This window comes from Rhinatrema bivittatum, chromosome 2, assembly GCF_901001135.1.
Source record: "Rhinatrema bivittatum chromosome 2, aRhiBiv1.1, whole genome shotgun sequence".
NCBI lineage: Eukaryota > Metazoa > Chordata > Amphibia > Gymnophiona > Rhinatrematidae > Rhinatrema > Rhinatrema bivittatum.
The window spans coordinates 753547396-753572766 of NC_042616.1; the positions used below are offsets into that span (position 1 = coordinate 753547396).

Sequence of the window (25371 nt, forward strand, 5' to 3'; positions counted from 1 at the left end):
GACAATATAACAAGGCTTTGATTCCTTCACTGCATCAAAGACCAAATCAAAAGCAACCTTCAGCAACTAATCTCTGCAGACTGCTTATCATCACTGACTGACTCGCATGGGCAACATTCAGATTCAGCCGTTGCAGCGGAATTCAATTCTTTACGACCACGCAAGAACAATTGGACAACCGAGCTGTTCTGCAGGAGGAGAAACCACAGGAAACCCTAGTGCAGCCTCTAAAGTACAAAAAAAAAAAAAAAAAGCTGTAGTGGAGGGCCAGAGGAGCAAAGTACAAGAGAGACAAAAACAATTAAAATGCTGAGATTAAAAGACTGTAAAAGAAAAAAAAATCCATACTACATATTTCATGACTCATTTTTTGGTGGGAAACAGAGGAATCAGCATTTAACATGAGTCTTTATTAAGCTAACCGAGCCAGACATTCTACTCTTTGTAAACTGTTATGCATAATGCCTTCCCATGCGATGAAACCTTTTTTTTTTGGCTTATTTTATACACCCCAAAAACCAGAAATAAAATCAGATTCCAAGAAATTTCCAACATGACCTTTAGTGTCATGAAGCATTTCAGAATTAGACCTAAATCCTAAGGTCAAACTACAGCCTATCGTATGCTGTAAGCTCATGAAAGACTTGTGCTCTTGGCACTATTGACTTGTGCAAGGGGAAAAGCAAAACAAGGAACACTCTCAGTACTGTTCTAATTATTTTTAGCCTGCTTTCCAAAGAGGAGGCGGCTTCTGCAATTTGTCTCTATCCCTCACTAATAATTTCCTTATCCAATGTCCTATGGATACCAAATTTTCCCGGCATAACAAAGAGGCCCAGGAGGAGTCAGATCCACATATTCCAGTAAGACACGCATGTAATTATCACAGTCTAAGAACATTTTGGTTTTGCATTCCATCCATGCTAAATTTTCAGGAGATTTCGGGCGGCCAAGAGCAGCCCGAGACAAGTATTTTTTTGTTTTCAGATGCATACAAGCATGCACACATGCATGTGCACTTTTCAGAAAAGAGGCTCCGTTAGTTCTGTGTGGAACTTCGGGTTGTTTGCTTTTGGACTATGAATAGATTTTTCAGTTAAACTTTAGGGACAAATGATTCAATTTGGCCAGCTCCACTCTGTACAGTAGCCAACTTCAGTGTGACCATCATCCCCCCCCCACCCCTTTCTGAAAAATAGGATAGAAATTGAGTAGGACTGCTTCCCTTGTATGTTTAATTATTGAGTTACAGAAGTGAGGTAGCCCTCTGTTTTGTTTGCTATATTAAGAGAGGGGACATAATGTTACTTTTCTTGTAATGTAGGTGGTTTCTTCAGAGTAGGAAGAGCCAATAGCGGTGACACTGGCCATCATTCCTGTCAAAAGCATGGGCATATATAAACAGATAGATAGATATGTGGACGCCCTGCATAGGATATTTAAGCACATTTGCACAAATCTTGCATGCACCAAAAAGCAACCGAGTCACATTTCAACTACCTGAACTTCTGTTTCTTTAAAAAAAAAAAAAAAATTCCATATAAATTGTGTAATTTATTCCAGTAATATATATGGAAAATATTTTCACATTTAAACTAATTCACTAGTATAAAGAGTCAGTAAGTTTCATACTGTGCTAATTTTATTGGCTCTCTTTTTTTCCCTTATAATCATTAGTATTTCAGTTGAAAATCTACATTTTGACTAGAAGACACATACAAATACAATCCTAATTAACAAAAAAAAAAAAAAATGGTACCCTCAATCTATTTTTGTACCTACCTTGGATGTTTCTGGTTCTGCCTGCTGTTTCCTAGGGGTACCCAAAGATTCAGACACTTTCCGAGTATTTTCATGGTTAACTAGTGGAGAATCGGCTCCTTCACCTTCAAGGAGCAGGTTAATAGTTTCCGTGCAGACCGGACGATCAATGTTGTTTAAGTTCCGATTGCAATGGACAGCTGGGAGAAAACGACATGATTTAGAAAATAGACTACACAATGCAACAAAATTCTGGAATAAAAGAAAACAAAACACATTTCACAAAGCGTATTTAGTGAGACGAGTCACTGTAGCCAGTCAGACCTGGATCTCCACATAGGCCTCCTGGGCCTTGCTTAGGGTGGCAAAATTCAGGGAAGGGCGCAGAAAATTTAAAGGGTCATAAAATGTGATGGCTCCAGGCAACAGCAACTCCAGTCACCTGAAGTATTAAAAGTATAATTGTGCGTCCCATTGAGAGAAAGAGCATTTCATTCCCAGCAAGACCAGAAACATTCTGGGTGGTTATCAGGCCATCTGCCACCTCTGCAACTTTCATTGAGAGACAAAGGCTGGGCCACTGAGATGTTAACCATACCACTAGGCATGTGTGTGTGGGGGTGGGGGGGTGTGGGGGGGTTAGTATCAGTACTGCCTGGAAGCATCCGAATACTAAATCCATCACTCTGGTTGGAGCGAGCACCACAGTTATCCAAAACCTTAGGTGGCCCATGCAATTTGTGGAGTGACTGGACCAAATGATAAGCATGTATGGCTTAAGACCAAGGGTTCACATCTAACTTCAAGAGAAAAGTTCATTTTTTCACAAGTCGTGTGTATAAAATATGTATTCCTAAGTGGCAAAATTCCTTTTTGCAGCACAGAATTCTAGTAGCCATATACTGGAGAAGACTGGAATTTTAGTAGGTTGTGATACCTGATATTAGGTCAATGTAAGAATTAAAAGAGACCATGTAGTGAATGAGCTTGGAGACCCCAAAGGTTCCTTTCTTTACCTGACCACTGTGGTCCCAAAAGCTCATACTATTTATGTATTTACAAACCCTTCTCTTTTGCTGAGATCTTCCTCACAGTGGATCGCAACACAACAGTATCTAAATTACAATCACACAAGACATATCATAAGACAGGACAACAGAATAAAACCATCAACAACAAATAAATAGGTCCAGTTAAGACCAATGATGGAAATCATAAACACCTAACTCCTCCATTGTTCATGAGACCCAATAGCCTGCTGAAAATGAAATTGCTTTTCTTCCCCAAAGCCTTGGACCCTCTATGGAAAAAGATTGCATACATGTTTTCAACAACACCAGCATTTTTCAGCAAGGGGAGAGAAAGAATGGCTTTCTCTAAAGATTACAAGGGGTGGGAAGGAACACTATAATAGGATTTGATTCTCTTCATGTTTGTCTAATATTCCCTAACAGCTATAAATTCATCAAACTGTAAAATGTATTAAGTATTGCTGCAATCTTGCTGATTCTGGTTTCTGACTTATTGGTTAGGCGGAAGACCAGCCCTTCCTTATTCTAGAGTCCTGCCTTGCAGTCTTGCACCACTGATGGGATGGGTTACTCCGATTCCGGCAACCGGACTGTCACTGCTTTTTATCAATCCTCTCTGCTCACATCTCTCTGCCACAGTGCCTGCGAAAGCACCATTTATCTTCTTCCAAACCATTGGAGAAATGAACCACCTACTATTATCCACCTCTGTCTACAGCTTACTGACACTCAACCTTAGCTTGACACCTTCTCTCATCCCCTTCCAATTTGCAAGATCTCTGCATCTCTGAGCTGTCTCTGAACCTTAGAGCAGAAAATCTTCTTACGTGAACCTTGGCAGGATTATGATAGTACGGTCATAAATAAGTAAATAAACAAAAGGGTGGTAATGAAAGCCTTGCTAAAGCTTTACTGAGGCCAGGAACCAGAAAGAGCTTTGTTAGTTATCCTGAGGCCAAGAGCCTACACCAAATATACGAGTCCCGAGTTGCTCTAGTTTGAAATAAAGCTGCCTTGCTTTTAATACTGCTGACTCCATTTCCTGAAAGTGTCAGTCATCTAGCTTTTCCATATTATCATTATACAACTTCTAAACCAGGTTATTTAGCATCCATCAGTCATGAATTTCTTTTTCCTTAGTACCACAGAATGACCTCTTGAGTTGTGTTTACATAGTCCACCCATAATTGTTACTGAATACCAAAGAAACTCATCCCGGATGGAGAGGTTTCAAAATCAAAAAGGGCCCAAGATTCGCACAAAAGATACATTTCAAAACCTGCCACACAGAGCAATAGGTCGTTTCTTCCAATGATTTTATCTAATTTTTCTCTTCAGTCATAATAATCCAGCCAATAATAAAATCATAATCCTGATACCACCAAGAAAATGCTTGGTCTTTGTTACAGCGCGTTCAGTTAGGGCTGATCCATCTCCGCCTCATGTTTCCTAATGACCCATTGCCAGGAACAGAAGAGTAACAGCATGCAGAAACAGCATTCACTTAATGGCATTTTTGCCAGGAAACTCCTTTCGGAGATGCTACCAGCCATCTGTTTACAACTGCAATCTCAATCACCCCCCCAACAACCTTTCAATCAAGCTGAGCCTCAATTTGCTGCCTTTCACGCTGACAAGTTGGCAAATCTCTAGCGCCTCTTAATTGTTATTTCTGAACCTTATGATTTTTCTGCAAAGGCGTCTACAACAGGAGAGGCTTAACTTCCCCAAATCCAAATAAAAATGGGACAATGTAAGCTTCTCTGCAAACTGTAATTATTACACAATGCAGCACAGCGCTCTATCGAAGAGAAGGGGTGGCCTCACTGCTAATTAAGGAAAAGTACTTGGGCCAATTACTTAGGGAAGGTGTGTGGGGGGGGGGGGGGGGGGGAAAGGGACATTTTGGTTTATTAAAAAATTGCCTGAGAAAAGAAAAGCGCAACCCAGGGTACAGAAGCACAAAGCTAACAAGTTTTAAGACAAAACATCAGATTGAGTTTTGTCACAGATTTTAACACTGATTGCAGTGGCTCAATTTTCCTTACCCTGAACAAGTAAGGTCGTTAAGAGTACTGCATTAAATGGCATGCCCGGATCAAGAAAAAAGTCTGTCTTGTTTAAACCTGTCTCTTTGGCCTCTGCCTGTCTCCTCCACTTCTGCTAGGACTACAATATTTGCTCCTCACAGCATTTCTATGCTCCCACCTTCTTTACCTAGGTTGTCGATGTCTGTTTCTCTCTGCCTGTTCCCTGCCTCAGGTACCCTCTTCTACTACTGCAGTGGTGCTCTGCTCCTCCATTCAGCTCTGTCCTGGCTCTACCGCATCTGTTATCATGGGCTATGCCCCTTCTCTACTCTTCTTCTTGGATTTCCACAGAGAGAAGATAAGAGAACTGAAGGATAAGGTGGTCAGGCTAAGAAACATCTGGGAGAATAAAGATTTTAATAATAAGTTACTCATTGAATCAATGTCAATGAAAGTGCTAGCTCAAGATGATGACAGAGGAAGCAGGGAAGATATTGCTTCCCATGTTGAAACTGGAAGATAACCAAGTCTACATAAGAACATAAGACCTGCCATACTGGGTCATACCAAGGGTCCATCAAGCCCAGTGTCCTGTTTCCAACTGTGGCTAAGCCAGGTCACAAAGTAGCTGGCAGGATCCCAAGGGAAGATAGATTCCAAGGTGCTTATCCTAAGAATAAGCAATGAATTTCTGCAACTCTTAGTCCTGGGGGAATTCTGCGCTACTGCGGAGCGCAGAATTTGCGCAGAATTCCCCCCTGCGCAGAATTGTCAAATTCTGCGTGGAAAATAGCAAAGGAGACCCTGGCATGCCGCGAACGGAGCGTGCAAAGATGAAGGCCCTCGTGTGCCGCGGGACACGCTCCGCTCGCGGTGAAGATAAAAGGCCTTGGTGAGAGAGCATGGGAGGTAAGAGAGCAGGGGGGATGCTTGAGTGTGGGTTTCAGAGAGAGGAAGCCTATATGAGGGGAGGGGGTGTGGTGGAGGGGAGGGTGAGAGAGAGAGCAGGAGGGTGTGAGAGAGAGCATGGGAGGTAAGAAAGAGGGGGTGGAGATGCTTGAGTATGGGTTTGAGAGAGAGGGAGCCTATACGAGGAGATTGTGAAGGAGTGTGTATGTGTGGGAGAGATTGGGAGCTCCTGTGTATGAAAACGGGATCGTGTGTATGTGAGGTGCTAGCCTGGGTGAAGGGATTGTGTATGTGTGAGACAGAGCCTGTCTGAAGGGGTGCGTGAGAGAGACATAGGTAGCCTGTGCGAGGATGTATGTGTGAGAGAGAAAGGGAGCTTGTGTGGGTCTATATGCAAGAGAGAGGGCCCTGTATGAGGGGATGTGTGTGTGTGAGAGAGATTGAGGGAGCCTGTAGGAGGGTGTGTGTATGTGTATTAGAGAGAGGGAGCATGTGTGCGAGAGAGGTAGGGAGAGAGGGAGCCTGTGTGAGGGGCAGTTCTGAGAACGGGGTCAAACTCTGGGACTGGCAATAGAGTGGAAGGGATTGAGCCTAGAGGTGGAGGAGTTGGGGCCTGAGAGGGCAAAGTGGCCAGGGGAGAAGGGAGAGCGAGTGGAAGGGACAATCTTACAGAGAATTTCTAGGGAAATTCTGCTCAAAATATTTAAAATTATGCATCTTTAAGTAATAACTTTTTTCTGTATTAATTTAAAATGTAATTATTTAAAGACTGTCATGTAAATTGTGTTATTTTGATCAATATAAGTTTGCAGAATTTTAAGTTTTTCTGCACAGAATGTTAAATTTTTTTGCGCAGAATTCCCCCAGGAGTAAACTCTCCCTTAATAACTGTTAATGGACTTTTCCTCCAGGAACTTGTCCAAAACATTTTTTTAAATGCAGCTATACTAATAGCTTTCACCACATCCTCTGGCAATGAATTCCAGAACTTAATCATATGTTTGAGTAAAAAAAAATATTTTTCATATTAGTTTTAAATGTATTACCCAGTAACTTCATTGTGTGTCCCCGGTCTTTGTACTTTTTGAAAGAGTAAACAATTGATTAATGCTTACTCATTCCATTCTACTCAATATTTTAAAGACCTCTATCATATCTCACCTCAGCCGTCTCTTCTCCAAGCTGTCCTATCCTCTTTAGCCTTTCTTCATAGGGAAATTGTTCCATCCCTTTTATCATTTTGGTCATTCTTCTCTGTACCTTTTCTAATTCTGCTTTACCTTTCTTAAGATTTGGTGACCAGAACTGCACACAATACTCAAGATGAAGTCACACCACGGAGTGATACAGAGGCATTATGATATTCTCTGTTTTAGTCTCCTTTCCTTTCCTAATAATCCCCTAGCATTCTATTTGCTTTCTTGGCTGCTGCTGCACACTGAGCATAAGATTTCAACATATTTTCAACGATGACACCTAGATCCTTTCCTGAGTGGTGACTCCTAATGTGGAGCATTGCATTTTGTAGCTATAATTTGGGTTTCTCTTCCCTAAGTGCATCACTTTGCACCTGTTCACATTACATTTCATTTGCATGCCCAGCCTCCCAGTTTTGCAAGATCCTCTTGTAATTTCTCACAATCTTCTTGTGATTTGACAACTTTGAATACTTTTGTGTCATCGGCAAATTTGATCATTTCACTTCTTGTTCCCATCTCCAGGTTATTTATAAATATATTAACAAGCATCAGTCCCAGAACATATCCCTGGGGAACACCACTATTCACAGTTTTCCACTGGGAAAATGTACCATTTAGCCCTACTCTCTGTTTTCTATCTTTTAACTAGTTGGCAATCCACAGTAGGACATTGCACCCATCCCATGACTTTCTAATTTCCTAAGAAGTCTCTCATGAGAGATTTTGTAAAATAAATTCTGGAAATCCAGATACACTATAACAACTGGCTCACCTTTATCCACATGTATATTTATGCCTTCAAAAAAATGTAGCAACTTTGTGAGGCAAGACTTCCCTTGGCTAAGTTCATGTTGGCATTTTTCCATTAAACTTTGCCCACATTCTACAGCTGAATTTCTCATGATCCCTTTCTTTTTGAATCTTTTAGTAGTGTGCATTCGTTTGCAACAAAATAGGAAATAAAGATGATATTTTCCATTTCGTAGCATTTCGGGAAGTGAACAAAGCGAAAGGAAAACCCACAAAATTTCATGTGGTTTTCCTTTTTTTGGGGGGAGGGGGAAAGGGCATATTTATAAAAAAACCAAAAACAAAAAAAAACCCCAAACCCAATCCAACCCTTCAAGTTTAATTAACTACAACCCCCCACCCTCCCAACCCCCCAAGACTTGCTGAAAGTCCCTAGTGGTCCAGTGGGGGTCCCGGGAGTAATCTCCCACTCTCGGGCCATCGGCTGCCAGTAATCAAAATGGCATCGGTGGCCCTTTGCCCTTACCATGTGACAGGGGCTACCAGTGCCATTGGTCGGCCCCTGTCACATGGTAGGAGCAATGAATGGCCGGCACCATCATATTCCAAGAATAAATATACCTTTATGTTTCACTTTTTCTGACACAGAAAGAATATCTCCACGGTCTCAAACTCATGATTGTTCTAATTTGTTAATTTGACCATTTATTTATGTATTTAATATTAATTTATCAATCACTTAACTGATAAAATCTTTCTAGGTGATGTACAACATTCAAATAATATATAGAATAAAACAATCTAAACAATATTCATCAATTAAAATTGGGGTTCTTGAAATTCAAAGATATTAACTAGATAATACTAGTTATGTAGATTTCTCATTAACCAAGTTTTCAATATTTTTTGGAACTTTAAAAGATCTGTTTTTTGCCCTTAGGTTCAGTGGGAGATCCTTCCACAATTTCAGAACAAATAAGGAAAATGATCTGTTCCACAACCGCACATGGTGAAAAGTATTAACTGCGGGAGCACAAACGTCTCCTTCACATGTATCCATGAACCCAATTTTCCAATTGTTTTGCTCCAGTTCTCGTATACTCTTAAATGCCATTGTCAAAATTTTAAGTTTGCATCTCTCTGCAACTGGGAGCCAATGAAGTGCTAGTAACAATGGTCCAGCCTGATTTCTCCTTGATTCACCTGTCACTACTCTTGCTGAAGTGTTTTGAATCACCTGCAACTTTCAAAGGAATTTAACCGGGAAACACAAAAACAATGCATTGCAATAATCAAGATGTGAGCGTAGCAGTGCATAAGATACCAATTTCAGTGCCTCATAGTCTAAAAAGGGACTGACAGATCTCAACATCTTCACTCTACAACAAGAATTTTTCTTTACCTGCAAAATATGTTTCTCCATACTAAATGTAGACTCAAGTACTTCTCTCAATGACCTTAATTCTTTCTTTGGCTTCACCTCAACATCTCTCCATTTCAATGGCCTCTCTATTTCCTTATGGCCGAAAAATATCTCCTTTTTATTTATTTATTTATTTTTAATTTTTATATACCGACATTCTTGTATAATATACAAATCATACCGGTTTACATTAAAACAGGAGATGCAGGAAAAAAAGTTACCTTTTAGAACAATTTAACCCCAAACTATTAACTTGCAACCAAGATTTCACAGAAGTAATGCATTGTATTAGCCTCTCATAACATTTATCAAATTTTTTTCTTAATGGAGCAAGTATCTGCACATCATCTGCATAGATATATGGTATAAAACCTAATCGTCGAATAATCAGTCCCATTGCACTTAAAGATGTTTAAAAAAAATGGATGAGAGAGATTAACCCTGTGAAGCTTCATACTTTATCACATGCTGTTATGATAAAGACCCCTGAAATAAAACAAACTGTTTCCTCTCTCGCAAAAAACTTTCTATTTTAAAACCATTCCCTTTAATCCTAAATCACATCTTTTCAGCAATAAATCATGTTGTATGAGATCAAATGCACTAGATAAATCCAAACATTCTAGCAAGGCACTCTCCCCTTTGACTATTAATCAGCAAACCATCATCTAAAAACAAGACATCAAAAATGACTCTATACTATATCTTCTTCTGAATCCAGCTTGTGCTGTGTCCAGACAATTTCCAGTTTCTAAAAACTCAACTATTTGTTTGGATACTGCTTTCTCAACTACCTTAGAAATAAAATGTAAATTAGACACTGATCTACATTTAGAACAAAGTCTAGGGTCCAATTCCTCTTTTTTTCAGTATGGGAGTAATAACCGCCATTTTACATTCTTCCAGGACCACCCTTGTAATCAATGAACTATTCACCAATTTTTGCAAACAATATCCGAGCAACCCTTAAATTCAAAGATTAGATCTGTCTCAGAATGTTGCACTGCAACCCAATGAACTACAAAAGGCAGTTCCTGTTTCAAACAGCTGATTCAACATAAATGCTCTAGTATTCTTTACTTCAATTTCTCTATGGTTTAACTGATGTACGGTGAATTACATGTACTCCAGATAACGCAAATGACTCCCTTCGAAATGCAAGTGGTGTTGTGCCTTAAAACAACAGGGTGACATTCCTGAAAAATCAAAATATTGCCATCAAAAAGTCTCAGACATTGCACCCACCACAGGGCTCAAGTCTACCTGTTATTTAAACAAAGGAAATGCCTTTGGTAGCTCATTGGGTTGAAGTGCAGCATTTGGAGAGAGCTCCAACCCTTGTGGGTCTCAAACTCATGGTTGTTTTAGTACAAGGAGGGGATGTTTCTTTATATTCTTCCAAAGGTACATAAGTCTTTACAGAATCCCCCTGGCCACCCCATTGTTTTGGGATAGGCTCAATATTAGAACCTCTCTCAAAATTTGTTGATCTTTTTATTCAACCTTTTGTACCCTTAAGTCATTCATACATGAAGGATTCTAGTCATTGTATCACACTTCAAGAATCTACTGTACTTCCTGATCCGTGCTTTTTGGTTACATTGGATATTATTTCACTCTATTCCAACATTCCGCAGGATGAAGCTTTGATTTTGATTGAAGGAATCCTTAATCTTCATCCTAATCCCATTCGTACCTCCACTACCTTTCTACTTACACGCTTAGCCTTGACTAAAAATTATTTTCAATTTCAATCTGTTATTTACCAGCAAATTAAATGGACAGCCATGGGCCCCACTATGGCCCCTAGCTTGGCTTGTTTCTATGTTACCAAGTTTGAGGAATTGTTTATTTACTCATCTACTTGACTCCCATTCATTCACACATGGAGATGTCACATTGACGATGTATTCATGATTTGTACTGGCACATGTTTATTGATTGGTTAAATTCATGTAATAAACATTTACAATTCAATTTTTGTATCAGTTCTCAACAAATTGCATTTTTGGATATCACTATTACAATAGAGTCTGGTTCCTTTTCCACGACTATATTCCGAAAACCCACTGCCAGAAATACCTTGTTAAAATATGATAGTCATCATCCCTCTCATTTAAGGAAAAACATCCCTACGGGACAATTGTTAAAGCTACACCGGCTCTGCTCGTCTAAAGCTGACTTTTTTCATCAAGCTAAGCAGATGATATCCTGGTGCAGGGAGAGATGGTATCCTCGCCGGATTCTCCAGAAGGCTTTTAAACGAGCACTTTTTGCAAATCATGATCTTCTATTTTTTCCTCAAACCCGATCCTCTGATGGATGCATCAATTGTATTCTACCTTTCACCACTCACACCCGGGATCTTACAACCATTATAAGTCACCATTGGCCCATTCTGGCATTACATAAATGTTTTGACTTTCCTTTAAGGGTCAATTTTCGATGTGGTCGTAATCTTAGAGATTTATTAGTCCACTCTCAGTTAAAGGATACTACAGTTTCAAATCTCTCTCCTTTATCAGGTTTTTTACCCTGCGGTCATTGTTCTGTATGCCCTCATGGGCTACCTAGCTCTACCTTTGAACATCCAGGCACTCATCGTGCATATCATTTAAATTTTTCCACCAGTTGTGCTTCACGAGGTGTGATTTATGTGATAGTGTGCCCATGTCCTAAGTTGTATGTGGGTAAAACCATTCGGTCGGTGCGCACTAGGATCATTGAACACAGGTCTAACATTCGGACTGGTCGTGAAACAGCTCTCTTGGTACCCCATTGGACTCAGCAATCTCATACAGAAGCAGATCTTAAGTTTTTGATTATTAATGTTGTTCCCCCACCAGAGCATGGGGGTAACTTCTCAGAAATTTTATTACACAGGGAGCAAAAATGGATCTTCAAAACTGGACTGTCTAGCTCCTAAAGGTCTTAATAATGAAACAGAATGGTTTAGTTATTGTTTTTTCCTCATTGATACACTTTTTCCTTATTGGCTTACTTGTTCTGTGTTGGTGTGTCCTGATTGGTGTAGCGCTTCACGTCAAAACCCGGTTCTTTAAATGGACACTCAGTCAGCTCTGTCCGCTCTCCTTTACTCTAATTATGTTCAACAATATACCAGCATTAAGATATGTGTCTCAGCATTATTTAAAGGCTAGTCCCTTTTTATTTGGTCCAATGTTATTTACATATTTGTATTTTTTGCTTTGATTTACAGTGTTTAAAACAATTACTAGTCCCTCCCGACACAGTTTGGAGAGAATCACGGGTCCGTGTCGCGGGACCTGTTTGAGAACTGTAATTCAATATGTTGAGTTCTGGAGCAGCCGCTTTATTCTGAAACAATGAGAAAATAATAAATGACAATTTGGGAAAAGATTAACTTTATTCCTTGTTTGGACCATTACTTTCTTTTGCATCTCCCTTATGTTGTGTGGATAATTTTTTGGAGTGCAAATCTCTTCTCCTTGTTTTGTGTTGGATTACATTTTCCTGACATAGAAAGAAGAAAGGTATATTTATTCTTGGAATATAATTGGACTTAATAAAGAAGTCAATTGGTCCATATTTTATTGAACAGCACATTGTACTGTAAACACTGAAAAACTTATTTCTTAAAAAGATTTTTTAAATCAGTATAGGGAATGTGCCATATCCATTGGGGCTGTACCTCAACAGCAATCTTACCAGATCACTTGCTAACACTGTAAAATGCACAAGTCCTCCTGACTGATTAACAGTGTATGTCTTGGCTCTTTAAGACATTTAAAATCATGCACAGTGTGGAGGAGTTTGTCCGGAAGACAGTAAGTAAATATTGGTAAAAGTTCAGATATTGATCTCCTTGTTTAAAGACTAATTTATGTTTCTTACTGTCATTAGATCAAAAAGAAACCCCCGATGCAGGCAATGGCGTATTGCCGAATCATTGCAATGTTGGGTACTCGCATTCACCAGTGAGCATATATATAAATCCCAGAACACTGTAAATTAAAAGGTTGCGCACTAGTGAGTGAGCATCTTTAACAAATAGGACACTGAAAAATGTAATAATTATCTACAATAGAGAGGACATCAAACATGAGAAAAAAAGATACGTAAAACAAGCTTTTAAATGCTTTTTGATGTGCATTTAAAAAAAGGATTACGGGTAGTCATACACTGGTTTAAATTTCATAATTTACACGAAAAGATGGATACAGAGGGACTCATAAATGATTAAAATTCACTAAGCAGTTCCTGAAATAAGTTTTTAGGAATATATTCACAGCAGATTACATAAGGCAAATGATCAATATTTTTAACAAGTTCTTTTGAATTGAGGGACAAATATGTGTGTCATATAGGAATTATAAGAAGTCATGGAACAGGAAGCATACAGAGATTAGCAGATGGATACACTGAAGCTGAATTAAATAGGAGGTTATTTAAAGTATTGGACGGAAATTAAAAGATTGTGGATTGGGAAGAATAATTGTGGTAGAGAGATTGGTGCAAGTCCTAGTTTGGTATTGGTATGACAGAGCGATATGGACAGCATAAACCATCCTGAGAGAATAAAAGCCCAAAGTTATTTGCGTGATAACAGAAACCCTGCACTGGAAAGGAGAAGTAAAGTTTCTATGGGTTACATCTTTCCTGTTGCACGCTAGCATCCCTCTGGCTCTAGCTACTACCTTGTTGCATTGTTCTTGTAACTTTGAGATTGTCCGATATGATAACCTCAAGATAGGCTCACTGCTGGCTCTGGTCATTGTTTCACCAGGTTACAGTAACAGGGATTAGATAGCTGCAGACAGACTAGATATACTGTGCATCTGTACTGCAGCACAGCAAGTAAGATTTTACATGTCACCGTGACGCAGTCTCTGACAGGAACACAGCAACAGCCTTTTCTGCCTTAGCCTTTGTGTGCTCTGTATCACTTGATCCGCTTAGTGAAGCAACACACAGCAGTGCATGTGTGTTTTTTTTGCTAAAGTAATTGTGTTACTGTGTTGACGCTATCATTTCTGCGGGGGCTATACTGAAAGACTAAATCCCTAACCATAGTGATCTTTTCAAGATTCCATCATACTACTGGCATCAAACGGCAGACATGGCAAGAATGTGAGTGGAAAAGAAAGCCTGCTCCTCTACAGGCACCTAGGGTCAGTATAAGCAGCATCAACAGTGATATCAGAAGACAGAAACCAGCTACAATGGCAGGGTCCAGTAAACAGTTGGAACAGCTGCCAGTGCCTGCTCCTGACTGCACCATTCCAATGGTGCGGAAGCAGAAAGCGGCAGACTTAGTGATGTATGGATTCTGGAATAAGTAGTAAGGATCTAGGGTTACTAATGCAGCATCAAAAACCAATACAGCACTCTCTCCTGTTTCCTACACACCAGTATCCGCCGGATAGCTTTACTACAGAAACTACTAATTCAGAGACATCTTACAAAAGCATTCATCAAGAAAGGCAGGTAATGGGCAGCATGAAAGATGCCCCTGGTCTGCCTTCAACTCCAGCCCCAGCACCCAAGGATCCAGAGAGGATGAGGATGCAGAATGCATTCACTGTAAGAAGGCCATGAGCAGAGGAAAGGTAGTAGGCTGTGTTACACACAGTGAAATAAGCATCATCTGCAAACTCACCCACTAGTACTGCTCCTCAGGTGGATGGTCAGCCTCATTTTCTGTAAATAATGATCATATGTTTACTAAAAATAACAAAACCTCTTGCCTCACATCCATGCATATATCCCAGCTATCTTAGCTGGAACCCACGCTTTTATCAGCATCTAAGATTTTTGAAATGGCAGAACAACCGGAAAGGATGTCATAGAGCTGTCAATCCCAAAACTCTCTTCTTACAAGGAAGCATTGATTTAAACACCACAAGTAGGTGCTTCCTTTTCAGTATATAAGAAGGGAGTTTGGGGATTGACAGCTCTATGATATCCTTTCCAGTTGTTCTGCTATGTTGAAATCTTACAGAAGCCGGTAAAAGAGTGGGCTCTGACTAAGATGCATGAATGTGAGACAAGAGTTTTTGCTATTTTTCTTTACAGAAAATTGGCTGACCATGTCCCTGAGGAAGAACAAATAAGTTTGAAACATAGACCGGTATCTGGTATGAAAAGCATTGGATACGAGAGGCAGTTTAAAAGCAACAAGAGAATAAAAGCAAGCTATAACTCTTATCCATGCTCTCCTCCCCATTCCCCCATGGTCTCATAGAATGGTCTCTGACAAGCTATATCTACAATGGTTAACAGCAGAGACCATTATCCCCCCCAGTATAGGAGTACCCTATACAAACTGCATTATGCTCTGCCTCAGAGAGACCACTGAGAACATGGCCCTAGATCCAAGGGCAGACTGGTCACCCAAGGTCATGGTATGGCCCAGCATTTTCTTTCCTGCCCACCAGTGTGCCTAGTGAATGGACCTTCTTAATGGCAGAGGACATCACAAATCCATATCATTCACGGCTGTCACCAAAGTTGGTGGAAAAGTTGATTTCCCTTAAAATAAACCCCCCACTGTTAGGTTTCGTTTACTTTCTCAGGAGGACTGAGTGCACAGCTACAGGCAATCAAGGCCCACAGTTTTTGCCCTCAGCATCTTGCTATGTTATTGTCACTCTTGTCGCTGCTGCCTGGCTTGCTCCTTATCCTGCCTCTATCCTTATTCAGCACCTTGTTAGGTTGTTATGCCACTGTTACTGTCCAGCCTAAGCCTCTCACTTTTCCTCTTTTTTGGTTACACTGGGGTGTTTTGGCCCCAGAAGCAAGAGAAAAAAAATGCTTCTTTTCCCATCCCACCTCTCTCCTGGTTCAGCACCTTCCTATGATATTCTGCCTGGCTTGATCCTACCCCTCATATTGTGCACCCTGTGGGGGAATACCTGCCACATCTGGTACCGTTTTGCCCCTCATGGTGCCTTGGGGTGTTCTTGCTACTATTAGTGCTGCTTTGCATCTTTCACAGTACTTTGGGGGTGTGGATGCCTCCATTGGGGTTATTTGCCCCATCTTGCTGCTTTGGACTATTCATGCCACTTTGCCCCACTCTTGGTTTATTGGAGTACTCTTCCCTCTGCTGCTGTCTATCTGCAAGTTTCACTAAACTTGGATAGAAAACCCCAAACCCAAAATGGGATGCATTGCTCTTCCCCCATTGACTTTAATAGAAAGCAAATAGCTGAGTGACACAAATAAATGATTCTTTTGGCACCAATTACCGAGAATTGCACATCCCTAGTCTTAATTTCTAAAGCTTTCTTAGACCACTTGTTTTGCTACTCTATCAAGTTTATCCTCTCTATTGTGAATCATTAATATAATTAGTAAAAATCAGACAGTGTTTCCTTCTGCAATATCACTTTTGAAAAATATAAATAGAATTAGACCTGAAGTATTCCTGTGAAAACCCCTCTTTCCATTTACTATAACCATCCTGAGTTACTAACTTGTGGAATGTTCGACAATCACCCAGGAGCCCACCTCTAGTCTGCTTGGTTTATTTATGAGCCTCCTATGTAGGACTATATCAAAAGATTTACTGAAACTTAAAAAGCACTCAACATCTAGTTGTCAGTGACCCCCTTTTTATTTTTAATTCTTTGGTCACTCAAAAAATTTGTTTAGATTTGCTAGATATGATTTTCTTCTGGTAAGTGACTTCTCTGCCTTTACCCACAATGCAGCTAAATGTGTCAAATTGTTTTGTACAATGTGGTTATCCTAGAAGAGAGATTAAATGCATTATGATGTAAGATATTCATTTTTGGAACTGCCTAAGAAGCCATCTGAATTCTTTGCTTCTGTGTTTACTAATGAGGATGTTGGGAAGATAATGGTTCCAGAGATGGTTTTCAAGGGTGATGAGTCAGATGACCTGAACCAAATCACTGTGAACCTGGAAGACGAAGTAGACCAGATTGACAAACTAAAAGAGTAGCAAATCACCTGGACTGGATGGTATACACCCCAGGGTTCTGAATGAACTAAAAAATGAAATTTTAGCTCTATTAGTTAAAATGTGTAACATCATTAAAATCATCCATTATACCTGAAGACTGGAGGATAGCAAATGTAACCCCAATATTTAAAAAGGGCTCCAGGGGCGATCCGGGAAACTACAGACCGGTTAGCCTGACTTCAGTGCCAGGAAAAATAGTGGAAAGTGTTCTAAACATCAAAATCACAGAACATATAGAAAGACATGGTTTGATGGAACAAAGTCAGCATGGCTTTGCCCAGGGCAAGTCTTGCCTCACAAATCTGCTTCACTTTTTTGAGGGAGTTAATGAACATGTGGATAAAGGTGAACCGGTAGATATAGTATACTTGGATTTTCAGAAGGCGTTTGACAAAGTTCCTCATGAGAGGCTTCTAGGAAAGGTAAAAAGTCATGGGATGGGTGGCGATGTCCTTTCGTGGATTGCAAACTGGCTAAAGGACAGGAAACAGAGAGTAGGATTAAATGGGCAATTTTCTCAGTGGAAGGGAGTGGACAGTGGAGTGCCTCAGGGATCTGTATTGGGACCCTTACTGTTCAATATATTTATAAATGATCTGGAAAGAAATACGACGAGTGAGATAATCAAATTTGCAGATGACACAAAATTGTTCAGAGTAGTTGAATCACAAGCAGATTGTGATAAATTGCAGGAAGACCTTGTGAGACTGGAAAATTGGGCATCCAAATGGCAGATGAAATTTAATGTGGATAAGTGCAGGGTGATGCATATAGGAAAAAATAACCCATGCTATAATTACACAATGTTGGGTTCCATATTAGGTGCTACAACCCAAGAAAGAGATCTAGGTGTCATAGTGGATAACACATTGAAGTCGTCGGTGCAGTGTGCTGCGGCAGTCAAGAAAGCAAACAGAATGTTGGGAATTATTAGAAAAGGAATGATGAATAAAACGGAAAATGTCATAATGCCTCTGTATCGCTCCATGGTGAGACCGCACCTTGAATACTGTGTACAATTCTGGTCGCCGCATCTCAAAAAAGATATAATTGCGATGGAGAAGGTACAGAGAAGGGCTACCAAAATGATAAGGGGAATGGAACAACTCCCCTATGAGGAAAGACTAAAGAGGTTAGGACTTTTCAGCTTGGAGAAGAGACGACTGAGGGGGGATATGATAGAGGTGTTTAAAATCATGAGAGGTCTAGAACGGGTAGATGTGAATCGGTTATTTACTCTTTCGGATAGTAGAAAGACTAGGGGGCACTCCATGAAGTTAGCATGGGGCACATTTAAAACTAATCGGAGAAAGTTCTTTTTTACTCAACGCACAATTAAACTCTGGAATTTGTTACCAGAGAATGTGGTTCGTGCAGTTAGTATAGCTGTGTTTAAAAAAGGATTGGATAAGTTCTTGGAGGAGAAGTCCATTACCTGCTATTAGGTTCACTTGGAGAATAGCCACTGCCATTAGCAATGGTTACATGGAATAGACTTAGTTTTTGGGTACTTGCCAGGTTCTTGTGGCCTGGATTGGCCACTGTTGGAAACAGGATGCTGGGCTTGATGGACCCTTGGTCTGACCCAGTATGGCATTTTCTTATGTTCTTATGGTTAATGGAACACAGCATGGATTTACCAAGGCAAGTCTTGCCTCACAAATCTGCTTCTTTTTTTTTTTTAAGGAGTTATTAAATATGTGGGTAAAGATGAACCAGGCATTTAACAAAGTCCCTAATAAGAGGCTTCTAAGAAAACTAAAAAGTGATGGGATAGGAGGCGATGTCCTTTCGTGGATTACAAACTGGTTAAAAGACAGGAAACAGAGAATAGGATTAAATGGTCAATATTTTCAGTGGAAAACGGTAAACAGTGGAGTGCCTCAGGAAACTGCACTTGGACCAGTGCTTTTCAATATATTTATAAATGATCTGGAAAGGAATTTGATGAGTGAGGTAATCTAATTTGCAGAAACAAAATTATTCAGAGTAGTTAAATCACAAGTGGATTGTGATAAATTGCAGGAGGGCCTTGAAAGACTGGAAGACTGAGCATTCAAATGGCAGATGAAATTTAATGTGGACAAGTGCAAGGTGTTGCATGTAGGGAAAAATAACCCTTGCTGTAGTTACACGATATTAGGTTCTATATTAGGAGCTACCACCCAGGAAGAAAATCTCAGCATCATAGTGGATAATACATTGAAATCGTCAGCTTAGGGTGCTGTGGGAGTCAAAAAAGCAAGCAGAAATGTTAGTAATTATTAGGAAGGGAATGGTGAATAAAACAGAAAATGTCACATTGCCTCTGTATCGCTCCATGGTGAGACCGCACCTTAAGTATTGTGTACAATTCTGATCACCACATCTCAAAAAAGATATAGTTGCACTCGACAAGGTACAGAGAAGGGCAAACAAAATAATAAAGGGGATGGAACAGCTCCCCTCTGAGGAAAGGCTAAAGAGGTCAGGGCTGTTCAGCTTGGAGAAGAGATAGCAAAGGGAGGAATATGATAGAGGTCATTAAAATCATGAGAAGTCTAGAACAGGTAAATGTGAATTGGTTATTTACTCTTTTGGATAATAGAAGGACTAGGGGGTGTTGCAATGTGATGAAAGGGAGCGCTAGGGGGCGCTCCCCATTGCGGGACGAGGTGTGTGTACCCTTGCGGTGCGACGGGTCTCATCTGGGAATGGAGCAAGACCAGGCCTCTGCTGACCTGCAAAACCTCGGTGAGACCAACCACACAAGGTTGGCCTCTGAGTAGTCCTCCGACCACTCCAAGCCCTTTCGTACCTGCCGCTGGGTAACGGCAGAGGCAGAGGTGGTTGAGGACTTGAAACGTGGATGCTGAAGACAGCGGAACTGACAAAGACACTGGGAGTTGACCATGACGAAGACAGGCTAAAATCAGACAAGTTAAAAGCTCGGGACTCCAGGAGAGCAGAGGTCCTCCCGCCGCTAGCAGACACTCACTGAAGAGCAGCAATGAGCACAGGACAGACGACAGCCCCACAAGGAATCCGGGAACAGCAGACGGACATCTGGACAGAAGGAATCTGGACAACTCCAAGTAGCGATGTCCTGGACGGAGTCTTGGGACCCAGCATGATTGACGCACCTGACAGGTCAATAGATGGAGGACGAAACCTCCAACCCGGCGTGGAAGACGCAACAGAGAGAATCCTGAGGTTGAGCTGAAGATGGCCCCTAGGGTTCAATCCGGAATGAGTTGAGGAGGATCTTCAGCCCCATGGGATGGAGGAATCCCAGCCAGCGCCCTACACACCCCAGCGGGGGTGGTCATGGACTACTGGGCCACTGCACGCCCTTACCAACCCAGCTGGGCTGGTCGAGGACCACACAGGGACGGGACGATGGAGCCTCAGGAACATGGATGAAGAACTTCAGGACGTGAAGACACCAGGACGAGAAGACATCAGGACGACCAGGATGAAGACAAGAGACGACACAAGAGATCAAGAACTATGATGAGGGATCCCACGAAGAAGAACGCCAAGCAGGAGTGGAGAGCAGGAAGTCTAGTAAGGACCAACTCCTAGCAAAGGCAATGTTAGACTGAGAACTGAGCCCTTTTGTAGGGCTGGAGAAGGAAGACGCACAGGGAGGAGTTCCAGGTGAAGCCAGAGGGACCACTCCCTACTGGCCTTTTAAAATAAGCAGAGAGACACGGCCCCGCACCTAAGGAACAGGAAGAGGAAAGCCTGCAGGACCTTGGACAGCAGTCATGCTACCACTGAAGAGAGGAGGAGCCGGAGCAGGCTTCAACCAGGCCTGACGTCGGAGCGGCGGCGTCTGAGCTGCGAAGGAGGAACAAGGGTGGCTCCCTGCCGCAGCAGAGCCGGAGCTGAAGGCCCCTCCCCATAGAGGGGTCAGGAAGCGTCAGCGGCCTCTGGGCCGCATGGACGGAGCATCGGTGGCCTCCTGCCACACTGGGAGGACACTCATGCGGCTCCTGCCGCGAAGGAGAACCCTGGCACTGTAGCGGCCTCCTGGCAGGAAAGACGTCTGTGGCGGCTCCTGCTATGCCAGAAGGCACGAGGATGGCAGCGGCCTCTGGGCCCCACGTACGTGCCTGCTCGTGGCTGGGCCCGCGAGCAGGAGTGCAACAGGGGGCACTCCATGAAGTTAGCAAGTAGCACATTTAAAACTAATCGGAGAAAATTCTTTCACTCAACGCACAATTAAGCTCTGGAATTTTTTGCCAGAGGATGTAGTTAATGCAGTTAGTGAAGCTGGGTTTAAAAACGGTTTGGAAAAATTCTTGGAGGAGAAATCCATTAACTGTTATTAATTAAGTTGACTTAGGGAATAGCTACTTGTATTACTGGCATCAGTAGCATGGAATCTTCTTAGTGTTTGGGTACTTGCCAGGTACTTGTAGCCTGGATTGGCCACTGTTGGAAACTGGGCTTGATGGACCCTTAGTCTGACTCAGTATGGCAATTTCTTATGTTCTTATGAGTCCTATTTTGTTTATATCCTAACCTTTTTTCCAAATATAAACATAAAACTTTCCAAACTGGGCTACACCAAAAGTCCATCAAGCCTAAAACATACCGTTTTTTTCGCTCCATAAGACATACTTTTTAACCCCAAAAGTGTGGGGGGGGGGGGGGGGGAAATGTCTGTGCGTCTTATGGAGCGAATATGGAAAAAAAAAAAAAAACTAACTACAACCAATGTTTTTTTGTCCCCATTCCCTATCCCAACCCTTTAAATTTAATTAGCTACAACCCCCCACCCTCCTGACCCCCCCCCCCCCAAGACTTGCCAAAAGTCCCTGGTGGTCCAGCGGGGGTCTGGAGCGATCTCTTGCACTCGGGCCGGCGCCATCTTGTGCTCCTACCATGTGACAGGGGCCGACCAATGGCACCGGTAGCCCCGTGACATAGTAAGGGCAAAGGCTATCGGCACCATTTTGAATACTGGCAGCCGACGGCCTGAGTGCAGGAGATTGCTCCAGACCCCCGCTGGACCACCAGGGACTTTTGGCAAGTCTTGGGGGGGAGGGGTCAGGAGGGGGGGGGATTGTAGTTAATTAAATTTGAAGGGTTGGGATAGGGAATGGGGACAAAAAAAACATTTTATGCCCTACCCTAATTTGCTCCATAAGACGCACAGACGCCAGGGAACAGAGCCGGTTTAGCACACCATTTTTTTTTTTTTAATTTTCCCGCTCTGAATCCTAGGTGCGTCTTATGGAGCAAAAAATACGGTAAGTAGATTCCATGTTGCTTATCCCAGGGATAAGCAGTAGAGTTTTTCTTCCGGAACTTGTCCAAACCTTTTTTAAACCCAGCTACACTAACAGCTTTTACTATATCCTCTGGCAATGAATTCCAGAGCTTAAACTGTGTTGAGTAAAAAATATTTTTTCTATTTGTTTTAAATGTACTACTTAGTAACTTCATTGTGTGATCCCTAGACTTTGTATCTTTGTAAAAGAGCAAAAAAACCCAATTCACTGTTCCACTCCACTCATTTTGTATACCTCCATCGTATCTCCCCCCTCAGCTGTGATCTCTCCAAGCTGAAGAGCCCTCACCTCTTTAGAATTTCCTTGTAAAGGAATCATTCCATTCCCTTCTCTTTACATTTCTAATTCTGCTATATCTTTTTTGAGATGCAGTGAGCAGAACTGCACACAATACTCAAGGTGTGGTTGCACCTTGGAATGATACAGAGGCATTATGATATTCTCTGTTTTAATAAGTCCTAGCATCCTCTTTGCTTTCTTGCCCGCCAAAGCACTTCAAGAATGAAAAAGCATTAGATGCCATTGAGACATAATGAGATTATATAGGATTTTCAACATCTGTCCACCCTGAAGAGGGGTTTTAATAGCAGGGATCATTTGTATGGTTCTCTTATAATTCTATAATGTAGAAGAATGGAGGCATAGCCTTATGGTTAGAGCAGCAGGCTAAGAACTAGGGAAGCCAACGTTCAAATCCTGCTAATACTCTTTATGACTTGGACAAATAACTTCATCCTCCATTACCCCAAGTACAAAATTAGATCGTAAACTCTCTTAGGAGAGAAAAATACCTATAGTACCTGAATGTAATCTGTTTTCATGTTTCACAAAAGGTAGAATATTAATTTAAAAAAAAAAAAAAAAGAGAGATCACATTCTGTACATAACGGGCCTTCTGATTGCAGACATACCCCAAATACTTTAATCACGATATTCTTACTTTTCCTGAACATAAAATCAAATTTCCTTTTTTGCTCTTTTCTGTGAAACTTGTCGCCATTTATGGCGCCCCTGCAGGAAGTAATATATAGGCAAGACAAAAGATCTATTTGTAGGAGGCTGATTGAATATTACAGGTGTTTGATACTGTTACATTTGGCTGCTGCCTGATGCTGCCAGAGGCCTCCTGTTGCAGCAGGACACATCGCTGCCCACTGCCACCCTGGCCAGGCACACATGTGCGCACATAATATAGGCCTTACAGTGGGAAACTCAGAGCTGCTCCTCCTGATGTCATCAGCCCTATTGGGCTATTTAAGCAAAGGCCCCACAGCATCGCCTCAGCAACAGGTCTCCTGCCTTAAGCTGTGCATATTACTCCTGTATTCCTGTGTGCTCCTGCGTTCCTGTCCTCCAGACTTGCCCAGCCTGCCTCATCCAGCCTTGCCTTTCCCTGCCCCCGTCTGTCTTATCCAATGTCTCTTGTGTGTCTTCATCTATCCTTGGTCTGACTTCCTGATACTGAGCTCTTACCTTGGACCTGACTATACTTGCTTGCTGCCTGCCCCAACCCTTGGCCTGTCCCGGTATCACCAGCCTGCTGCCTGTCCTGATCCTGGTGAGCTCTTGGACTCTTGCTCTCAATACCGCCCTTAGAACTGCTTCAGAGCAGGTCTAAAGTTTTTGTGTGGCTGAATAACTTTCTACTTAACCAGATATCTTCAAAGATATCTGGTTAAGTAGCTGTCAGTGTCACCCAAAAAAAAAAAAAAAAATTCTAAGGGTGCATGCCCAATTGTGAGCCTTTCCCTCCTAACCCCCCCCCCCCCCAAACATAAATGGCCCTGTCGGGCTCAGCAGCCCCAAAACAAGCACATCCCTTCCCCCCCTCCCCACTGCCTCCACCACCATCACCTTTCCCGGTCCAGTTTATCCCTGCCTTCATACCCCCCCTCCCCCATCACAGCAGAAATTGTCTACCTCCTCCCCCACCCCAGAATTCCCTATCCCACTCCTTCCCCTCCCCCCCCTCCAACGGACAGAACAAATCCCTGCCGGGAGCAAAGGTCTTACTCACCTGCTCCTAGAGGCTCCAGCTCTGCTTACACTTCCAGCGCTGCCGATCAGAAGCAGCACTAGAGATGCCGGGAGCGGGTGAGCAAGATCCTTGCTCCCAGCAGGAATCTGTTCTGGCCATTGGAAGGGTAGGGGGGGGGAGGGATAGGGGAGTCCAATGTGGGGGAGGAGTCAGAGTTTCTGCTGTGATGGTGGCAGCGGGAGGGGAAGCGATGCGCTTGCTTTGGGGCTGCCGAGCCAAACGGGGTCATTTAATGTTTAAGGGGAGTGTGGGGGGGAAAGGCTCACAATCAGACCGCAGGCCATTAGAATTATTTTTTTTTGGGAGGGAGGGGAGGTGACACTGGTTTAGTAGAAAGATATCCAGCCACACAAGGCCAGACAATTTTAAACCTAACAAGCTATATTCAAATATAGCCGGTTATCCAGCTACATACAGCCAGATAACTTTAAGGAAGTATATTCACAGTGGGACATTTGTCCAGCTGAATATGCAGGACAAGTTATCCAGCTAACATTACCTACCATTAAACGGCCTACTGAATCTTGGTCTTCTCTCTCTCTCTCTATAGATCTAGATAGATAGATAGATAGATAGATAGAGTGAGAGAGAGAGTGAGAGAGAGGGGGGTATGAAGGCAGGGATAAACTGGACCGGGAAAGGTATATATATATATAGATATAGATATATATATAGAGAGAGAAAAACACACACACACACAAAGTTACAGAAAAATGATTTTAAACCTTTCATTTTCGTGTGGGGCCTTCTTCCAGACCAGCAGAACTCAGCTGCAGCAAGAGCTCACACTTCTCTACTGAATCAAGCAGAGGGTTACAGCCCGACCAGAAAAGGCTGACACGTTTCCCTCAAAACACAAAAAAGCAGTAACTTCTTTAGGAAAGTGATATTATATTGCGTTAAATACAGGCTGCATGCTTCTGAAGTAAGCAAGAGGCTGGCGGTTAGAGTCGAAGGAATTTGTTAAATAGGCTTT

At 42.0% G+C, this 25371-nt stretch overlaps 1 protein-coding gene across 2 annotated transcripts in view; it reads right to left on the minus strand.

Moving 5' to 3' along the window:
• The window catches only part of SAMD12 (sterile alpha motif domain containing 12), a 791332-nt gene that overhangs the window by 727322 nt on the left and 38639 nt on the right, over positions 1–25371 (minus strand). For both annotated transcript variants that reach the window (XM_029591932.1, XM_029591930.1), the window contains exon 2: positions 1783–1961. In XM_029591932.1, the coding sequence (XP_029447792.1) occupies positions 1783–1961 (179 nt within the window). The remainder of the gene's footprint in view (positions 1–1782; positions 1962–25371) is intronic.